The sequence below is a fragment of the Lathamus discolor genome, chromosome 4 (genome assembly GCF_037157495.1).
Source record: "Lathamus discolor isolate bLatDis1 chromosome 4, bLatDis1.hap1, whole genome shotgun sequence".
Lineage (NCBI taxonomy): Eukaryota > Metazoa > Chordata > Aves > Psittaciformes > Psittacidae > Lathamus > Lathamus discolor.
In genome coordinates, this window is record NC_088887.1 from 22,676,531 (window position 1) to 22,697,790 (window position 21,260).

At 41.0% G+C, this 21,260-nt stretch overlaps 1 protein-coding gene and 1 long non-coding RNA gene across 2 annotated transcripts; one reads left to right on the top strand and one right to left on the bottom strand.

Annotated features, from left to right (window-relative positions):
- The first annotated feature begins 881 nt into the window (after nt 1-881).
- On the top strand, nt 882-17,436 carry LOC136013186 (uncharacterized). The gene is made up of 5 exons (XR_010612179.1): nt 882-970; nt 1,229-3,173; nt 3,821-3,941; nt 11,955-12,109; nt 12,490-17,436. It is a non-coding gene; the product is annotated as an uncharacterized LOC136013186 (long non-coding RNA).
- CD200R1 (CD200 receptor 1) lies at nt 6,377-20,991 on the bottom strand. Its single transcript, XM_065676670.1, has 6 exons — nt 20,721-20,991; nt 12,175-12,483; nt 11,151-11,402; nt 10,251-10,347; nt 9,167-9,287; nt 6,377-7,651 (listed from the first exon to the last, which is right to left on the bottom strand). Exons 1-6 carry the CDS (start codon nt 20,806-20,808, stop codon nt 7,529-7,531), a joined length of 990 nt encoding a protein of 329 aa, XP_065532742.1. The 5' UTR covers nt 20,809-20,991; the 3' UTR covers nt 6,377-7,528.
- Between the last annotated feature and the right edge of the window lie 269 nt (nt 20,992-21,260).

Here is a 21,260-nt window from a genome sequence, read left to right on the forward strand (position 1 = left end):
GTTATAAGCTGAAGAGTCACCATGGAAATTTTTACAAACTTTCTCTCCTCCTTTACCCCCAAAATTGACTTGGTCCTTTCTAGATCTTTTTTTTTCTTTTTTTCATGATATGTGAGGAGTAAGGCAATGAGGACACATTGTACCCGGAATAACATCTAAGAACTCTTCCAAGTTATCCTTCTGCATTTTGGTCTCTTTCACGGTCATGTGGTCATCTAAGTGATGTTGTGAGTCCTGTTGTATGGCTACAGATACAAACGATAAAAAGGAAAAAAATGTTTACTTTCAGCTGGTGCAAGAGAGCTTGAAACGGGCACAGAGAGCAGATGACACAACGCTGTGCATTGTTTTTGCAGGTCTGTTCCCTTTTTTTTTTTCCTTATTAAATCCACCCTCCCCCCCTGCATACACGTGGCAGTGTTTGTAGATTTTCAGCCTTGGGAGTGTTAGCAGCTGCGTCTTGTGTAACCTTTCTGCTTTAAGGCATGAGCTCATCAGCTTATACAGCTAAACCGCTGCTGAGCACTGGTCAGTGTGAAGTGGGGAGACCATGGGAAAACAAACATGCAAACAAAGCCCACAGTGTCCTGTGGAAAGTATTTCCTAATAAAAAGACAAAAGACAGTGATTCATTTACTGCTAAGTGACATCTTAAATCAAATACCAAACGACATTATTTTTTTCCCTTAAAAACTCAGTATTATTCTCTGTAAGGATGTTATACACTCTTCTATGACGTGGAGCGAATATGAGGGGTGAAGGACAACTTGCCCACCTAAACTAATTTTGGCAGTTTCAGTTTGATGTTAGAATTTTCACTTTCTTTTCTGTAACTCTTCGATACATTTACAGTTTTCACAGCTTTCTGTGTTTGGGCTCTCAAAGGTGGCTGCGCTTTGATGATAAAGCTAATGCTTAGATTTTGCACAGTATCTATCATGAGTAGAAGACCATGCACCTTCCAGAGTAGGTCAGTATCATTTTTTTATCATTATTTTTCCTTATGCTTGCAGCTGATCTATCCTGATATTTGAATAGGCAAAATGTAGTGCTTGGTGATTGCATCCAAATCACTACGTCCTTATGTCCTTTTATGTCCTTAAAATATTGATGATATTTCAGAAGGGATTAATTAGGTTAAACTTGCAAGTGATGTTGAAGTGCCATTAAGATCTTTGGGTAAGAAACGCTCACTGACAGTCACAACAATATTATTGTTCTGCTACAGTATTCCGGACTGCTCTTGAAACACTGATACCAAGCCCAGAGAGCCATGATTCACTGGTCGCATCAACCTCAATGGATCAACGGGGTAAAGAGAGCTATTTTTGAAAAGTTCACCTTTCATCAGCTCCCATGCTGCTCTGCTGTGGTACTGGCAGCTCCTACATTTGCAGCATCCTTTCGGTTTTTATATTCCCTACATCAGATTCCACCTTGATAGTAGATTTGTACTGAGTTGCTTTCCTGCAGTGTGGGTCCTGGAGCTGGAAAAATGCAGCTGCACTTCACTACAGCCAGTGGTAAACACTCCCAAAAAACATGTTCCTGTAGTCATTCATCTGTAAGCCACCATCATATAACCTGTCCTAAGGTTCCTAGTGTAGATCTATGCTGGTCCTACTAGCACCAGGACTAGCTAGCCCTGTTCTTTGCTGGGATCTCACACCCACCCACTTCCGTTTCCTGAAACAGCACACCAAGGAGCATGATGGATCACGTAAGTCCATGCCCAGACTTCTGTCTGGTTTGTGTTTGGATAAATAGCTTTTCACATCACACAGGTTTGTGTGAACATCTTCAGACCCTTGCAATGTGTCTGCAATGTGACTTGATACAGAAGCCTCATTTTGGTGGTGTTCAACATTTCATCAGCATTTCAGTATTGAGACGTCCAAGTGCTTACAGTGAGGAAAAAAAGAAGAAATGGGTGTGCTGAACTGAGCATGGGAAGTGGTTACTCACTAGAAATGTGAAAGGGATTGAGGCATGTGACTGTGATGAAAGCTTTTAAAAAGTATTTGGTCCTTGATTTTCTCTGTGAGACAGCCATAAAGGTATATGGGAAGGGGCAAAGAGGTGGTGAAATAAATGCTCCTGACAGGTGTGTATGCCTCTGTTTTGCTGTGATCAGAAATTCTTGGCCATGTTTCATTGGGTTTTCTCAAGAAAGAAAGGCCCTCCTTAACAGAGTGGTAATACATTTAAAAGGCAGGGCCAGTGTCAACTCTCCTTAGTTTTCAAGCCCCTCCCCATCTTAGTTCTTCATGGAAGCTTGAAGTGTGGCCACTCATGCTTTCTACACTGTGCTTTCCTCCAGGTTTTGATCACTCTTACCCACTAGGCTTGTATTCAATGATCTCTCACCCACTTCCTGTTCCTCTCCCCAAAATGAAAGATGGAGATTAAGCATGATGTAAACTCTTATGTGATGCCAAATGATCCCTTAAAAGGATTTCACCTTGACAGAAGGTGTGTAATTTTCTGGGTTCTAGATGATGGGTATAAAAGGGAGAAGAGTAGGAAATTCAGACAAAGGTGACTTCAGAGTTTATTTTATCTAGACTATAAGGACCAGTTTTCTAAACAGAGCACCAACCAAAGCAGATGGTATTCTGTTCTGCTGCTGCCTGTACTGAGGCCAGGGGTCTGTGGAAGTGAGGGGATGGCCTTTACTGAACGCGTAGGACATTTAAGGTTTCTACTGCAGATCTGTAGATTTGGTCCTACCAGCACCAGGTTTAAGTAGCCCAGACATCCCTGCCCATTGCTGCCTCTCTGCTGGGATCCCACACACACCTACTTCCCATCTTGAAACAGCAGTCCAGGAGGTAAGGGGACAGTGGGGACTGCAGGAGGGAATTAGCTGCTCTATGAGACCCCAGGTAGTAGATAGATTTTGATGCCTATAAAAAGAGGAGAAGAATGATCCCTCCCACTGAGAAGGTGGAGTGCTGAAAAAGGAGAGGAACTCCTGTCTAACTGCAGTCCTTTGAATTCTCATTCACTTCCTCATCTTCTTCCCAATTTGCCTTTTACTACACCAGCCCTAGACATCCTACTGGCTTTTCCCTATTCTCTTCTCCATATCCTTAGAACCAGCTTAATGTTGCACATTTGAGCGCTGTGTATACCATGGAGATACCCCCAACAGTTTCTGAATGAAATTCTTGGTGAGTAGTGTGTTTGTTTTGTTGATTTTCCTTAGAATTGCATTACTGCTCGATGGTGTCATACATGGAAAACTGCCCTTTTTTTTTTGTGAGAACATCCTGTCACAAACGAAGTTCCACATGTAAGAAAATGAGTCACTAGAATCCCAAATCTAGTAAGAAAGTGTGTGGAGAACTGATGCTTCTCCTCTGGCAGTGTTTTTCAGAGGGTGAGATGAAACTGTCATCTAGTGGTCATAATAGGTGTTCCTGAATTACCATTTTCATTTGGATGTAGCTGGAATGTTTCTTATGGATGTATTGCCTAAAAATGCTGACCTAAATACATATATACTTATATATATACATATATATGTCAGAGGGGCTGTGACGTGAAGGAAAAAACCCCGGAATCATTGATGAAGCATCAACAAATATATGACTTTGTGCACCAGGGCTGTGAAACCCTTTTTTTCTCTCTCCCACAATTTAGCACAGTGAGATATCTCATTCTGCTTTTCCAAACAGCGGTGGGAGGCTGAAGATCAAGATAACTGAAGCTAAAATAGGACATCAAAAGAATTTCTCTTGTTAGACAATTCGATCAGTGCAATCAGCAGTAATTCCAGTGTGCCCACACCCTAAAGAATGTCATTTTCACTGAACAGGTGTCAGCGCAGAAGTTAAGACAGGACGTTGAAAAAAAGTGATGAGGTACCTTTCTGGAGGTTCATCCCGTTTCCTAACCAAGGAGTGTCCCATCTGAGGGCAATGATAACAGGCACAAAGGTGAATTATTTTTAAACTTCACTTGTTGTCAGTGACAGTTGGCATCTCTAGTCAAAGAGAAATGTTTTGTCAATAGCGAATGCAAGGGAGAACAGTGCAAGGGAGAACAGGTTAGGCTATGGAAGCCTTTCTTATGTATTCACTAGTGAAATAGATTCAGTAGTGAAAATTCTTTGCATAATATTTTCTGTGAACAGGTTTTGGTCTGACTGCATAGTTTCTTTCTATGCAAATGTATTTTTTGAGCTTTCTTTCTAGTTATGACTAAATGCATTGCACACTTTTCTTTCCCTGCCAGTTAATATGAATCAGTTTTTACTCTGCTCATAAAGACTTTAGATTTTTTTAATATTTCTTTTAATAAATGTTATTTTCTTAAAAAAAACCCCAAATCCATTTCTTTAGCATTCCCTTGCCAATGCGCTTGTTCTCTAGATTTGCATGAGGAAATTAGTTTTTCATGGGGAAGTCCTTGCTACATCTAGAGGTAGGTGACTATGTCAATGCTCATGTGAAAGTCATCCAGCTCTAATTTCTGTTGCCAATAGGATGAAAGTAGAAACTACCGTAGTCATTTTAATTCATAATTGGAAGTAAGCTGGGCAGAACTGCAGAGCAGTTACACGCTGAACCAGAAGGGTTCAGTGGACAGCTATGATGCACAGCAGGATAAGTAATAAACTACAAATATGAGTAGGTGATACTGGCAGGAGAATGTAGTTGTAAGTCCTAAAACTTACTGGGGTGCAGAGACAGGGTAATATCTGAAACACCACTTTCAATGGATTCTGTTGTTAGGAAAGTGTTTGAAGCAGGTAAGTGATGACACAATGACCTTTCTGCTACAATTTGTAATCTGATGAAATCTTACATGTTGCTGTGATGGGTGATGAAGGGCTTGACTTTGTTCCCATGAAATAATTGCTGGTGAAGGAGGCCCAAGAACTGATGTTTGTACAGAAGCTGGGTTCGGTCTCAGGATTTGTAATGCATGCATTTTTTAGCACTGCCAGTGCCATCTTAGTCTGAAGGAGGCCTGCTGCACTTCAGTGAGCAGCTGCTCTGCGGATGCACAATAGCACAGAATCTGCTGTCTTGATGTGAGCTTGGAGCTCAGGACTCTCTATAGTCATAAGATAACCATGTTTACAACTGCCCGATTAGAGCTGGAATGGCAGCTGTAAATAGTCAAGAGACTGGAATGCATGCATGAAGATGTAATATATCAGCAAAGGTGGGAGATACAAATTTAGCAAAATTAAATGTTTCAGCAAGAGGTAGCATTGGTAGATGTGGTTAAAGACAAAACCTTTCTTTATGGGAGGAACTAAAAAGCTGCTTTCTTCCTGTGACTTTACAACATGCTGGGGAGTTTATAGGGCAGACTTGCCTGACCGCTAAGAGACAGTCAACACAGCACTTTTGCGTGGAGGGTGACTGCAGTACAGTAACAGCACATTGCAAAGAGAAGTAGCAAGTACCCTGATGGAGAAAGAAAAGTGTAGGAAGGGACTTTCTCCTCTAGACCTTCTCTACTGGTAGACACAAAGAGTTTATATGCATATGTGTGTATACATAAGACTCAACTCATATAATTTATCACAGTCACAAACCAAAATCTTGTTTTCTGCCAATAGCAGGCCTGACTGTGGAACAGAGGACAGGAAATAATCAACCAGTTAGCAATTTAGCAACATCCAGCTCTGAAACACCTGATCTAGTCCAGGGTAATAGGTCTGTAAAGGATTATAAAACCCTACACCTACACAGCAGGTTAGGAGAGAGTATGCTTCTGTGAATATAACATATTACATATAAACTGACAAGAATCTACTTTCAAGAGCTGCTGTCTCGTAGGATGAACCCCACTTTATGATCACTGAACAACATAAATGACTTTCCAGTCCACAGAAAGAAGTCTAAGAACTGATGGCACTCTGGTTTTGGGTGGGAGAAAGGACATTGGACACTGTTACAGCTGTTTTAAGTGGTGAATTTTAGAGGATTATGACTAAGTTGACTGACTCTCTTCCTTGGTAAGTCACTGGAAGCTGAGGTTCCTTTAAACTTGTTTGTAGTTGATTGATATTCATCTTTGATCCCTTCTATTCTAACATGATATACAGAAATGGAGAAAAGCAATACTTGCATGCTGAGAGCACCTGGACAAAAGTGGGTGCTGGAGTGAGAATAAATAACCAGTATGTATCAGTTTACATGAGTAATACATTTAGTAACTGCAATTAATTTAGAAGTCTGTTTTCCAGGCACTCAGTTATAGTCCTTGGGAGGCTGTCTCAAAAGAAAGCTCTAGCAATGCGTGGCAAAGACACTTCTATGGTCTAGAGGAAAAATCTGTTTCTTCTGATCCTACTATCAGATCAAGTACCTGGTCAGTCTTTTAAAATACTCAAATAAGAGGTAGTAAACAGAGATTTACAAATGGATTTCTTTACTTTTACGATAAAGCCTGTTCATACTTCAGCTAGTAAGGCATCAATCCAAAAAGTTTAAGAACTGGTAGTATATAGAGGACGATTTATTTGACTTATTCCCAAATGATATTTTGGGAAAGTGAGAAGTCACCTCAATGTGAGACACACTAAGATACATAAACTAATTTACATACAAAAAAGTGAACTTGCAAGTATATTTAAAAGATTATCAATAAAACATCTAGAAATATGAATGAAAAGAAACTTCAGTTGTGGTAGTTAAAATAAATATGACTAGAATTAGTAAGCATTTTATCCTTTTTCTACATTATTGCACAGTTATAGCAGATATCTTTGAACTCAGTTTATGAAATATTTGATGTTTGTTTCTGTTAAAAGTAGCTTACCGGATTTGAGTAACATAATTCTTTTACAGTATCTTAATGCCAATACTCTTAAGGAAGACAGCAATACCATATCATGAGAGAATCTTACGGAAAAATAATCATGACAATCTGAAAAACAGAATGAACACATTTAGTGGAAATACTGAATATGAACCTAAAAAGTAAATTAATGATGCTAGTGAATTCTCTTTCTTAATGGATGACTTTCTAAATTCATCACTCGTTTCCATTTTCAGGACCGGGGGATTAACAGTCTTCCCTACCAATATCTTCCACCGTTTGAGCTATTCTGTGACGATCAGTACTCAGGCCACTATGTTAGTAATTCATGAACTAGAAAGAAGTGGCTGTTGATTGGAGAGTGTTTCGTTTTAGTTCAGACAGGAGACTACTCCAGTCTCTCAAATGTGTGCAACATAGTGTCAAGAGCATCAAAGTAATGCCTAAAAGTGACTGGTAAACCTAGGATCTCCAAGGCAAGAATAGCAAAGGGAGGATCACAACAGCTTTTCCAGGAAAAATTATGGCATGGAATCAGTCACATTTTCCCAAGGAGTAACAGGAAAACTGTTTCCTTTCCTGAGCAGGGAAAAAGAACTATACAGACTCCTCAGCAAGCACAGGTGTCTGAACAGGCCTAGGGAGCTAGGTTGCCCCAAAATCCGAAGAAATCCTCCGAGAAGTTTCGTCCTATAACCAGTCTTTTATAAAGTGTCTCTCTCCCTTTCCAGTGTTGGTGAATCATTCATGTTGCTGGTGACAGTCCCTGTGGCAGATTCTTCCCCACTGTCAGATCAGACACTGAGTTGTAAATTACGTTTTCCTTCTGCACATAAATAGTATAAGGTTCCACTTCCATTGTGTCATCCTAGAAAAACAAAACCAAAAACTGTAAATAGTTTGGCAATACCCTGCAAGTCTTTTGTCTGGACTGAAGAATTTAGTGGGAGACAGTGCTTCCATATTTATTCCTCTTAGCCTCAAGAAAAATAACCCTCTATTGCTTTTTCTACCAAAGAACACGTATTGCTGTTTCTGTCAAAGATTTGGAGAGTAAAGCTGAGGTATTGGTTCACTTGCCTCCTTCTCCTCCCCTTCTACCTCACTTTGGTCTGAAGAAAAAAATGTATTGGGGTGTAATTCTCTAGAAAAAAACAAATAGTATGCTAGAGTCTTGACAGTGACTCTATCAGCCTACAGTTTCAGTCTACAAATGTGCTAATGAAAGTTGTGTGACATGACAGCAAGAACACTGGGACTTAACCCATTATTTTACATTAATGCAACTGCATCTGTCAGCAACTGCTGGGAGGCAAGGCGCCAGAACAAGAGGAATAAGAATAACAACTAGAATTGACTAAGTCTTTTCAGAAACCAGAACTGAAGCACCTTTTTAAGTTGATGACAGAATGTGAGCCTAGTGTGTACAGTAGATGCACAGATATTCACAATATAGACTTGACACATCTTGCCTGCATAGAAATGCTGTTATTTATATTTGGCAGTAGAGAACAGACACTTCTCTTTCTCTTCATCAGGACTATAGTGATAGGACAAGGGGTAATGGGTTCAAACTTACACAGGGGGGATTTAGGTTAGATATAAAGAACTTATCTACTGTGAGGGTGGTGAGGCACTCAGGTTGCCCAGAGATGCTGTGGCTGCTCCATCCCTGATAGTGTTCAAGGCAGGGTTGGACAGGGCTTGGAGCAACCTGTCCACTGTTTGGTCCAGTGAAAAGTGTCCCTGCTCATGGCAGGGGGTTTGGAACTGGATGGACCTTTAAGGTCCCTTCCAACTGAAACCATTCTAGGATTCTATGAACAGAGACATAGAGCTGATGATTGAATTGCTCAGCTACACAGAAAGACTGTAAGAGCATAGACAGTTCAAGAATACCTCCCAGCTGGCAGCTGAGCCATCTTTCCATTGTTTCATAGAATGTTTTGTCTTGAGAATGGTTTGTTATTTGGTTGTGGAAAGACCATACAAGGTAGAGAGTGGCCCTCAAAACCTGCACATTATCATTCTGGAAACCAAGAGGGATATTCTTATTTTTATTTTTTTCCCCTGTTTCTGTTAGTTTCGTTGTTTCATCCTTTCATTTACTAATAGCTTTCTTAATATTCCATAACCCATGATACTGCCTCACTTCCTGAGTTTTGGTCAGCGTATCTCTTATGACCAGGGAGATCCCAGTGGTGGGATTCACTCCTTGTGATAAAGTATGGCAGTTCCTGAGGAACATGCTTCTAATGTTTGCTCAAAGTCGAAATTATGGTGATGATAAGCTTTGTTTGATACTGAGATACAGCTAAGAGCAAACATCTGAGATACAGTAGCACCCGCTGAATGCAGATTAACAATCAGTCCTTTTACTGACCATGTTTTCAGGGCTACCAGAAGATCCATGAATCGTTGATGGTCTAATTTGCATCGTTCTCCTTAACTGCAGGGTTTGCCTGCTTTGGACAGTTTCAGAAGGTTTGGGTTTGTGGCATGGTCTGTGGAAAAGAGAGCAAGTATTAAATCAAATTTCCTCCTAAATCCTAGGTTGGGCTGGATCACAGACTGGTTTCTTTGATCACAAGCCTATGAAACGTTTCTTTTTCCTGTCATCAAGAGTAAAACAAAAGAGCCTTCTCATGTCTCTCCTTGACTTTTGATCCTGATATTATGGCACCCTGACTTTCTTTAGAGGTCTTTTTCTCATGTTTGTGTGTTTGTGAGAGCTTAAGCACAAAGTAGAAGCGGAAGATTTAAAATCAGAGTCTTCTGCAAGGTTGTACAATTTGCAGTTAGAACGGGTTGAACTAATTCTTCACCTTGAGGGAGAAGGTTTGGGAGAAAAAACAGGTTTGGAATAGGGGAAGGAGGGAGCATAGCTGAGGTTTTCAGTTCAGGTGCTAATTCAACCTTTCTCTGCAAAAATGATTTCTGTAGTTTTTCCTTGGAACTGCTCCTTCCTCCATAGCAAATCCTAATGGGGCTACGGTCCAGCTTCAGCCAGGGAGCTCTTTCACAAATACAGATAGAGACTGCTGCCCCGTCTGCTGATATGGCAGGATAGTACTGGTCAGTCCTCTGGCACTCGGTAGAAATTAACAGGCAGCAGAACCAAACCCCTGATCTAAACAAGAGAGACACTGACAGACTATCACAGTATTTGAAGAACAACTGCATTCTGCCAGTTTCCCTATCGGAATGAAGAAGTCCCCCTTATTCTAGCAGGCAACGAAATGAGGATCCTCTGCCAACTTCTGCCTATTTATATTTTACTCAGGTGCATCATTCAGTGAAGATTTGCGCAGCAGACAGTGCTTGCAATGTAGAAATATTTGATATAGTTAATTCAGTTATTTATAGCAGCACAGACCAACAGAATCATTTGATTTCAAGACACAGACAATACTTAAAGATATCTTCTAGCACTAGACAATCTTTCCTTACCTCCCTGTCATACATACCTGTTGCCACGGAGCTTAAAATAGTAAATGACAGCCGTGAAGGTTGAAATGCTCAGGAAACAAAGAAAAATGGAGGCATGCAGGATAAAGCTGTTCTCTAAACACAAAAAAGTTAGTTATATCTTCTCACTGCTCAGGTTCTTTATTATTTCAGTATAAGATTAAAACTTATTAGCATACACACACTTTTTCAGCATGCCTGTAAGATAAATATAGTCCCCTCTGGCAGAAGGGAAAGTCAGTAATGAAACTTGTCTCACAAACACAAATGGAGTTTCCGCCAAAACCCAAAGCAGATCCCAGGAATCCCCCAGTGCACACTTAGGATGTTTTTTCACTAAGCCACACCTGAACTCCTCTCAAGGACTCAGCGTATCCCAATGCTGCAACTTGTTTAGTTCTCAAAAGCAGAAAAAAAAAAAACCAAAATCAGAAAGAAATGTCATCCAGTGTCAGACAGTCCCAGCTTGGAATGAAGTGATGTATTTGTTTCATCTGGCCACACAAGAGTTGGTTCGCTTTCTTTCTCTTACCATGACCTGAGCAAGAGACTTTACATTTGCATCTAAAAACTGTTGCTGATGTTCAGCTTCCAAGTGATTATTTTAACACTAAGCTCATGACTGCTTTGTTTGTGATTCCAACATTTCTACTACAAAACAAATACTACCACACTCATGTATATCCCTGTTAGGGAAGAAACCGTTAGGATATAGTGTCCAGAACACAAACAAGTTGGTGATGTTTCTGGGCAAAGGCAGTTAGGGATGGTACTCTTGTCTATACAGGACTTCTCTGAAGGTTTCTATAGTTTTATAGATTTTCCTTCCTAGAAGGAACAAGAGTGTGCACAGGAGGCTAAACAAGGTTTGAATGCTGAGTGCACAAAGGGAAGCTCACCTGAGGGACGACAGGCTATGGAGCTGCTCTGGTTCCCAGCTGGGTGGGACATGAAGCAGGTTGCATTAGTCACATTGCTGCCGTATGCTGTGAACTTGCTGACAACAGTCACTGTCCCGTTGTCATGGCCTTCTTCCCTGGGGGTAAAGCTGCTCTCCAGGACCCAGGAGATCCGAGCTGCCGGCTTCCCTGCCACTGCCGTGCACACGGGGCTCCCACGGTCATCGCAGTACAGGATCAGCCTGGGCGGGACTGCAAAGCGTCCGGAAGGGGAGATGCATGGAGTTAGTTTGCTGCAGCTGGGATAGGATGTTCTTGTTCTCTACCCAAAATGAACAGGGGGGAAAGAGGAGAAGGACATGGGAGGTGCCATGTCATTACAGCAACATGGGACAAAGTCACAAGAGACTAAGTTCATGCCTCTTTTTCCCTTTTGGACAGCTCTCATCCATTCAGGTGGGTTACCACAGCCATGCACCATTAGAGGAGGTATCCCTGGACATTGTGGTAGGGAATTATGCCAACTACAGGGCTGAATTAGACTTTCATCCTAAGCAGCCATTGTACACATGGTTTAAAATGTATCTGAATGTATCTGAACGCAGAAGAAGAAATGGGTCTGTTTGTTCTGTCTGGATAAGAACATCCTGTGCTTGATAGAGCAGCTCAGCACTTGGAATTGCTACTCTCATATGCTTTAGTTCTCTTAACTTAGTGCATTAAGGATTGATTGTACAGGGTAACTGGAACAGAATGCTCTTTTAATGTATAGGAAATTGCTTCATACCTATCATTTCTAACCAGGCAGTGGAAAAAATGTGAAGCAGAAGGGAGAAGAGTATTGGGAAATAAGGAGAAGAGTGACACAGCATTACAATCAGTGAAATGTATGACAGTTTATCCCAGCAAGAAGACACCTCTTCTTACAGCACACTTCCCCTGGTTCATGAAGAGAAGAGGTTTGTACATCCAGGCCCATACCTGGTCCCCCAGAGATCTGTAAAATGAGGAAGGAGCCCCTTACCCAGCACGGTCAGGTGGTATGCCTCGTGGAAATTCCCTTCTGTTGATACTACTTCACAGATATAATTTCCCTCGTGGGCTATTCCCACTTGTTGTATCGCAAGGGTAGGGTCCTGATCTGGTCTGAACTTCCAGTTTATGCTGTCGCTGCAGTTGGTTCTGTCTGTCTTGTTCTGATCGCTCCTGTATCCCAAGGTGCAGGGGCCTCCAACCTTGGGGCTGATTTTCCATGTTACCATGGTTCTGTTTGATTTGGTAGGGCAGGTGAGCATAGAGCTGCTACCTACTGTCACTGACACTCTTTTGTTCCCTGAAGGAGAGAAAGAAGGAGAAGGATGTGTGAGAAGGTGCCCAGCGATGTCACTCATAGCCCTGGAGTTCTGGTCTGCACTGTCACATGCCGGTGCGAGGCCCTGTCTGCGCTCATCTGCAAGTTGTCTGTCGTCTGATATTACAGCTGCGGATTATGGAGCCAGCGACCTATCTCAGCCAGCCCTCTCAATACTATCAACTGATTTCCCACTGAGGCTCATGCTGGGGGATAAGACAGTGGAGGAAGACCCTGCTTCTGCCCATTGTCTTAAGCAGTTCAGCATCTGAATAGTGTGCTTCTGTTGGCAAATCCTCCATTGGCTGCTCACAGGGCTGTCACCACTTACAGGCTGAAATTACAGAAATGTGACCATTGCATTTGGCCACGTGATAATGACTCTTCTGTGGAACTGTTGCACCAGAGAAGTAAGCAACTTTTACTTCTGCATTCATACAAAATCCAGCACTGCTGGCAGAAGCCTGCACCTCCCAGATATGACCACAGTATAAATAACAATGATGGAGCTTGTGGGGGAGGAAAGGTTTTTGTCTTATGTGTCAGGGGTGTCTTTTTATTTTCTGAATCTTTGTGAACATACACATTCACACTGTGACTGTATACAATGTCTACATATGCAGTCACACCATGACTGTACTGGTTTTACTGCAGCGGTCCCCACAGGACATGAATGTAAGTCCCACCCATCTTTGTGCCAGATATGCAGCTGTGAACGTATGAAATACCCCATATCCCTGTGCCTCTTGCTAGTGAGGCTAAGATTGCAGAGAAACTTTACTCAATTGATATATCAGTTGTGTGGACTCTGTAGCAGTGAGCATGTCTTGTTCTTGAATTCCGTTTTGCGTTTGCTTGCAAACATTTTCTATTTTATTATTTTTTCCTTCTATGACGCTGACTCTTCTTTTGGCCTTTAAAAGATGACTCTTGCTTGAAATCAGGCACAATACCTCCTGTCTTTATCTTTTCATGATCCATGAACTATATACTTGAAGCCAAATGTCTGTATAGAAGAGCTTGAACCTAGTCCTTTTCTCCTTTTTGAAAGTTATCACACTGGCCATTGAAAGAGCTGGTCCACTATTATGGCTCATCTGTGTGCTGTTTGTTCAAGACAAGTTACACCCATGGGATTGCCTTTAATTTATTTATTTGGTTTGGTTTTCTCTTATGGGTCCCCCAATTACTTAGCCGAGAAACTAATCTGCCTGGGTTTTCTTTTTCCATGGGCTTGCAGAACTGATTCTCTTTTGCACATACTGGACATGAGTCATGCTTGCTCTTTTTATATTGACCAGATTTGGGACCCTTTTGAGTGAAGACATTTCCAAACCTAGACCTTGCTCATGCAGGCTGATACGTAGCTGCAATATTGCTCCACACTACACCATACAGTGCTGTAATGTATTGGTTACTCCAGCTGTGTAACGAGCGTAATTCTGAGAAGGTTGTTTGTTTTATTGGGTTTTTGTGTTGTTTTTTTTCCTGGTAGAAAAGGAAAATTAGGTGGGGATAATATTTCACTGAAGCATCCACTTCCCATTTTTATTAAATAAAGGAAATAATACTTAGCTTCCTGCTTCTCAGCACTGCCAGGATTCACTGATTAATGTTTCCAAGCACAGCTGAAGAAAGAAAGTCTATCTAGTCACACCATTTTCTGACATGTGAATTACCCACAAGCACCACAAATGCTGTTTCCTTAATTCAATTGCCAACAGTGTTCTGTGATGCAGTATCACACTGGAAATGTTTTTAAATGATGAGGTTTTTCTACTTAATGGTATTTCAAGGTAACATGAGGTATGCGTTTTAAACTCAGATGATTTTACCAGGAGAGTAACTGAAAGAAGCCTTTTGTCTCAGGATGGTTTCTGGATGTGAGTCCTATGATTGTCACTGAAAACTGGAGAATAAAGTGTTTCCTCTCCTAGTTTAACACTGCTGAGAGCCTCAGAGCACTGAGTTATGCCACTAGTATGGCTGACCTCATCTGAAAATGACTAAGCAGACCTAAGCATTCAAACAGCCTGTGTGCTGCGGCTGGGGTTTTTGGATAATGTTTGCAAATGCTGCTCATGAGTGACAATGTTGTGCGTATTTAACTGTGTGCACTTGCATTTACATATTAAAGCAGTAGCATTTTACTTGTCTTTGAACTCTGCATCTCCTAAGCAGCAATGTACACGTTCCCCAACATAACAGCCTGTGTGCTTCAAGACTAAAGAAAGAGGGAGCAAAAGCAGTGCTTCCTGCTATGCCTTTCTGTCATATTCTCCCCTGAATGAATCAGGTACCATTCACTTCAAATGATAAGCCACATCAGTCAGCTTAAAATCTGCTGAGTCATGTTTAAATGCAATATTACGTTTACAATAAAGTTGTAGAGGGATTCTGAATTCCTCTGTATCCTGTTCTTTTTCTCAGACCATCTCTGCGCCACTGATTTTTGGAATGGTGCTTTACTGTAAAATGGCTAAGAGTTGCTAAAGTATCCTCTGTAATAGCTGATTAGTTTATGACCAATGCATTAGGGCATCTATGCCATACACATCGGCATTTGTATATTCAAACAGCGGCTCAGAAACAAGCCAGTACACTGATACTTCACTCAAGGTGAAATCCCACGTTATAGCTAAGCTGAACTCACAGCTTGCTTTAGCTGAAAAGGGGGATAACCAGTGCAGCAAAGGCCTCACTCGAAGAGAACAAGAAATCTGAAGAGGTGTGAGCTGTCAAGCTCATATCAGTGCAGTGATAACCACAGGACAATCATCAAATATCAGTACCATTAACTATTTCATTATACGTGAGAGAGATGGCATGAAGGATCGTATATCTATACATTTATTGTAAAGAGCTCCTTGTCTCCTGTCTCATTCTTCACAATTGGGTGGACTCTGAAAAACTGCAACCATTTTTTCTGTTAGCCAGAAGGAGCAAACAAAGCTCAGGAGCCAGAAGTATGTGCTGTTTGTCACACTAAGGTAGAAAACAGGTGAGTTAGATTGCAGGAGTTCTATACAGCTCCAGGCTGAGCCATTCTACCTTGATTATGGATGCAAATCTATCATAAGCAGGTTCCACCTTGAAGACTCATCTGACAGGCGGGTAGGGTAGGAGGCCTTTAGACTGAGGTCTTCCAATTTGACTCCAGCCCCCCTGAAGTTCATCTGATTATAATACCAGTAATATTATGCCATCCCTCACTGTTTCTTCTTGACTGCTGAAGATTTTAAGCCATGTCTGAGGAGGTTCTCAAGCGCTATTGAGCGCACATTCCAATGCACTTACAGATTCCACTTTTATGTTTGAAAATGGATCTATCCTCTCTCACAAAAAACAAACTCAGTTGAGGAGTTCATATTTTTGTTTCAGAAATGTGCTGGTTACTGTTGTCATGTTAAAAATCACTGTAACTGAAAAGGCTCTGAGGAAGACTTTTCTCTGCCCCTTGTGTTCGACAGCTCTTGTAGATAACTATTTGCATGAGTTCCTTTGCAGTCTCACTTATTCAGTGGTTTTTTTCCGCTTCTCAGAGTCTTTCTCACAGTAAAAGGAGAAAGAAAGATTTTAAAAACAGGAAAATTTGATTGTGAAGCCACTAAAATTTTCAGAGGAATCGCTGCAAAATCAGAGACAGCTATGCAGCTTAAAGGGCTTTTGATTCCTTTCAAGTAGGAAAGATTTCCAGTCTCTCTTTGTAGCAGGTTTCAACCCACCGTCCAACTTTTTGCTGCCCCCAAAATGACTCAAGTTCCATGACAACCTCTGCAGAAATTTAGCTGGTTTTCACACTCTTTTACTTCCTCAGGCAGAATCCTATTGTGTCTTCATTTGTTACAGTAAAATTCTACCACAGTTTTCTGGTACATCTCCCCCCTCCCTCTGCAGATTGTGGCATATTAAACTTAGAGATATAATGAACTGAAACAGTGATCATACCACAAGCAAATGACTAACTGTATCTTGGAATGAATATATGAGTCATAGCAAGTCATTATCAAAAAGGCAGTACCGGATGCTTGGAAGAGGTCAGATACAACAAGCTGAGCTCTGCATCTGTTTTGCCCTTCCACAGAGTGACTGTTACACTTAGCAAGGCTTGTCTGGAATGAAGTGAAAGACAAACAGATAGGAGTGCTTTGTACTAGGGTGGGGATTGCTAAAGTGCTCACAGTTTACTCATGGTCGCTCTGTGGCTCTGAAAACGTAGCCGCAACAGCACAGGACAGAGAAAATAAACCCTGCATGTTAGGTGAGTAGTAAATAGGGTACTCTAATTTCCATGGTAGAAATACATGAACTAGCTGGCCTGAGCTCATATGACTGTTTCTTGAAGCTATGATCACAGCTTTTTCAGCATGGTCATATCTTAAAGAAGTTTAGTTTCCTACTCACACTCATCTGTAATCATTATTATTCCTAGAAAATATCTCCTATTCCCATTTCAATGCACTGATGTAAGGGTCTTTTCTGAGGTTTTATTTCTACCCTCACATAGATGGGCTATGTCTCAGTGTAAACATGACTTCATAAAAAAGGGATGGGTACAATTCTTTAATGAAGGAATTAGTTGGTGTTTAAATGATGTGTTAGAGTCATCCATCTTGCAGAACAAACACTGTTGGCCAAATCCTCAACTGGTAATAAACCATCACTGAATTTAACAAGCTGTCACATACTGTATCAGTCTGGTTGTAAATGTCAAACTTGGTATAGCAGCTTCTGTGTGCAAAGTAAGTAGATCTTTGTCCTGGAATGGGTGAGGGGAAAAGAGATTTACACTGGATGTCAAAGTGGCGTGGGTAATATTTCTTTCAGTAGCATTACAACAGTGTATGTAATGAAGTGCAAAGGCCCCCTATTTCTCAGTATAGAAACAAATGCAGAATGGTTTATATCATTTTATATTTGTCCTGCACGCTGAACTTGGCCTTTTACTCTCTTCCTAATGAGAAGAATAAATAAATAAATTGTGCTGTTTGTGCTTAAGTGGTGTTTTCCTGCTATTCTAAACAAAAATAGATCATTGGCTGTAAAAGGTAGGTTGCATGCCCTCTTTTTCATACTTAGCAGAGAGCAGATGAGGGACAGTGTGAAAATATGCTTATGATCTCACTTTTATTTGGTTAAAATCTAAGTTATACTTTGCTTAGTGCTTAGCTTTAGCACAGTACTTCCTAGCATTTTCTTACTCAATACGAAGATAGGGCAGCGTAAGAAGATTCTCTACGCTTTTTTCTTATGAATGATTGTATACAAAACATATCAACTTTGAGTTTTACATAGCATGTACTTCTACAAATGCATTACAAATTAAATAAGATCTGCTTTGTGGTCATAGAGAATGTGGTCAGCTTCCAAGACTGAACTTCTTTGTTTCCATGGTTATGAAACTAGACACATTCAGACATTGCGTTTGGACCACAGCAAAGTAAAATATTAATGTCACAAGGACATGCTTTGAAGATTGTACCAGGGCAATTTAGATCTCTCCTGAGAAAATTTTTTGCTTAATTTAATAGTACAGAATTCTGTTTTAAGCATTTGAGGAAGAAACCCAGGCTGTTTGGGTTCAGGTGTTTTTAGGGTAAAAGAAGTCAGAATGATTCCAGCACACAGACCCAAAGGCACAGCAAAGAAATAGTGAAATTAAGACAAATGTAAGTTTGCCAGAATAAGTTTTTAGGCTATGATTTTTTGTCTCCAGATCAAGATTCCAGTAAACTAGAATAGGTGGCAAGAAAGATAGGGCCACTGAAACACAGTAGAAGTGAAAAAATAAAAGGCAATAAACCACTAGAACGCTAGTGAAAGAGAATTTACAACTTGTGTTAAGGAAAGAAATGAAATGAAAGCAGTAACATTGAAGAAAGTTATGGATGTAGGTAAACTTGAACACTAGCCAGGTAGCTCTGCAACTCTGCTTCTATTCACCTCATACACTCTAATTCCAGCACTGACGCAATGCCACTGACTTCAGTTTTTTTACTATTGATAAAAAGCCACAGAGAATCACGTCATTACTGACAATGAATTTCTTGCATCTTCCTCTGAAACACTTGGGCACAGCTGTTGTCACAGGATACAAATGCAGATGCAGGACTTACACAGTCTGACATTGCAAATGTTAATCCAATAAAAAGAGACTTTTGCACGAACCTGTCATGGAAGGTCTTGCCCTCCCTTATCCCCTTTTCTTTGGAGTATGCACACAACTGCCTCAGTTAAACTAGAGAAGTCTTCAGAGTGTTATGAAAAATGTTTTGAGTCTTTTCCACTGCCGCTTTTATGAGGATTGCCACAGGAGAATTGTTAGTACAGATCATGCACCAGCAGCTTCAGTAGCATATTATGCAGCTTTCTTTGTGGACAGATGTAGATATGACAATCATAAAGTGACCTCAGCCTTGCTTCTGAGCTGCCCCTTCTGAAGTTGTGAAAACTAACCAAACCACACAAACCAACACGTTGAGGAAATGTTAAGGAAAATGCTAATGCAGATAAAGTCTGGTTACACAGAACAATTTTTGCATGACCTTATTTCATTCAGAGTAGCTTGCTCTAGTCTTCACTGTAGTTCCTTCTGAGCTTCATACAGTCAGATTCTCAGATAGATAGAATACACACATTGACACCTTTAGCCTGTGGTCTCTGAAGAAAAAAACTGAACACTACATGTTGCTCAGAACAGCCACCCTAATATTGAAGGAAACATGTTTAAGAGCAGTGTTAGCTAAAAACTTCCCATCAGATGTGGGCTGTTTTTTATCTGGGGGGAGGAGGGGAAACTAGATTTTAACTGAACATCTTTCCCAGTCATTTGAAGGGGAATATTGTTAATTCACCAGGACACCAAAGAGTTAAAATCCAATTACATTTAGGTGGAAAAAAACAACAATAAAACAACCCCCCAGAAAAACCAAAAATATTTGGCATTGGATTCTTTTTAATATTTCCAGAAAAATCAATTTAAAAAATAATTTTTGTCAGTAAGATTCCCCTTCGTCTCACCCATTTTCTTCAATATTACAATTACAATACAGACTGTCTCTGATGCTACCAGAATCAGGTATGACCCTGAACGGGTTCCTCAGTATTCTTCTGATATAGCTATTTACCTACAGAACTGGGACAGGTTTTTTACCTCCAGTGTACTTGTTGTGAGTTTATTGATGCCATGTTTAATAATGTTTGTAAAGCATTTCATTTTATTTCTCTAATGGGTAACATTGAGGTAACCATTTTGGATCCCTCATTTGATCAGCTAAATACATTATATACGGGTGTTCCCTCACTGCCAACAATGACTGCATCAGTTTTTTCTTTAAAACATGACCAAGGAGCCATTTTCACTTTCTGGAAAAGTGGAATGGAATAACCCATGTCCACGCAGTTTAGTTCTACCTGTCCATAATAAAAATGCTATTATTCAGAGATGTCCCTACTTTAATTTGGGTCTCACAGACCTATCTGCCTTCTCCTCTATACAGATACAGTTTAGCTTTCTGGAACCACTGCTCAAGTCTTTAGTTCCATTACCAAGTCTCTGGATTGCTGCGTGGTGTCTGAAAGAACGCAAACTCTAGAAATGCAAATGAACAGTATGTGGCAGACAATAGCTGCTGTAGCTAAAACTAAGTCAACTACACTAAAAGATGGGGATAGGAAGGCTTAGGAGTGCCACTGGCTTTGGCACCGAATTCTTTCCCGTTCTTAATACTGACCATGCCCATTAGCCTGAGAACGAAATTCCAGAAACTGCTCGCTAGCGTCACTCCATCAGTGATCTTCCGCCGCTCCTCAGAAAGATGCAGGAGATCCCTGCCGTGTTTCAGAGTATCCTGCAGCCTGTCTTCAGCAGAAACTAAACAGCCAAAAGCTTCAAGTTCACAAACACTTTCCTGGGCATATTTTTAATATGTCAAATGGATCAGTTTCTCAGATCATGCGGATTTAGAGGCTATCTGTGACAAAAGGTACGTGCCCAGCTAAGGTTCATGAAATAACTACCTACACGAAAGTCACGGATATAATGCCTGGCCCTTCTCTGACCACTAAGAAAAGAAGAGCAAGAGAAGGTATTGGGGAAGCATTGTTTTAGTTGTGCTCCATAATTTTTAGCAATTAAATTCACAGCATTAAGAATAGCTTTTATGGAAGACATTCCCTTTGTTTCACCCTGATGGCTGATTGGTCCCAGTTAGACTCACCTACTGTTCTTGTGACCTTGGTGATGGTGAGCAGCACAAAAACACACACAGTCTTCCCAGCAATATTCATGTCGGCTCCTGCTTTCATGGCCCACCTCCAGCCTAGCTGTGGTCATGGGGAGTGTTTCTTGCCTGCCAGTGCATCCTCAGCAGCCAACGTCAGTGTTTTCTCTCCCCTTTCCCCACTCCTCTCCTCTAGCTGTGTGTGCTCCTGATCGACTGGCTCCTCAAAGCTGGAGAGGTTCCTCCTTCTGACTTCTCAGAGCGCTAGGCTTCCTGTGCAGAGAGCCCAGGCGAACGCTGAGGAAACAGATTGAATAAGTCTGCCTTCCGTTCATTGGCTCTCCTCAGGAGGCTGATGAGTGAAGATAAACCCTGCAGCAGAGCTCAGAGGGGGTAAAAGCAGAGGAGATTATTCAAGGCTGAGTTTAATATCAAAAAGGAAATCTTAGTCTTGGGAAGCTAGAGGGAAACTTACTCATCATAGTCATCACTACCACGACTACTGCTACTACTTTTTTGTCACTGCCTCCAAGAAAA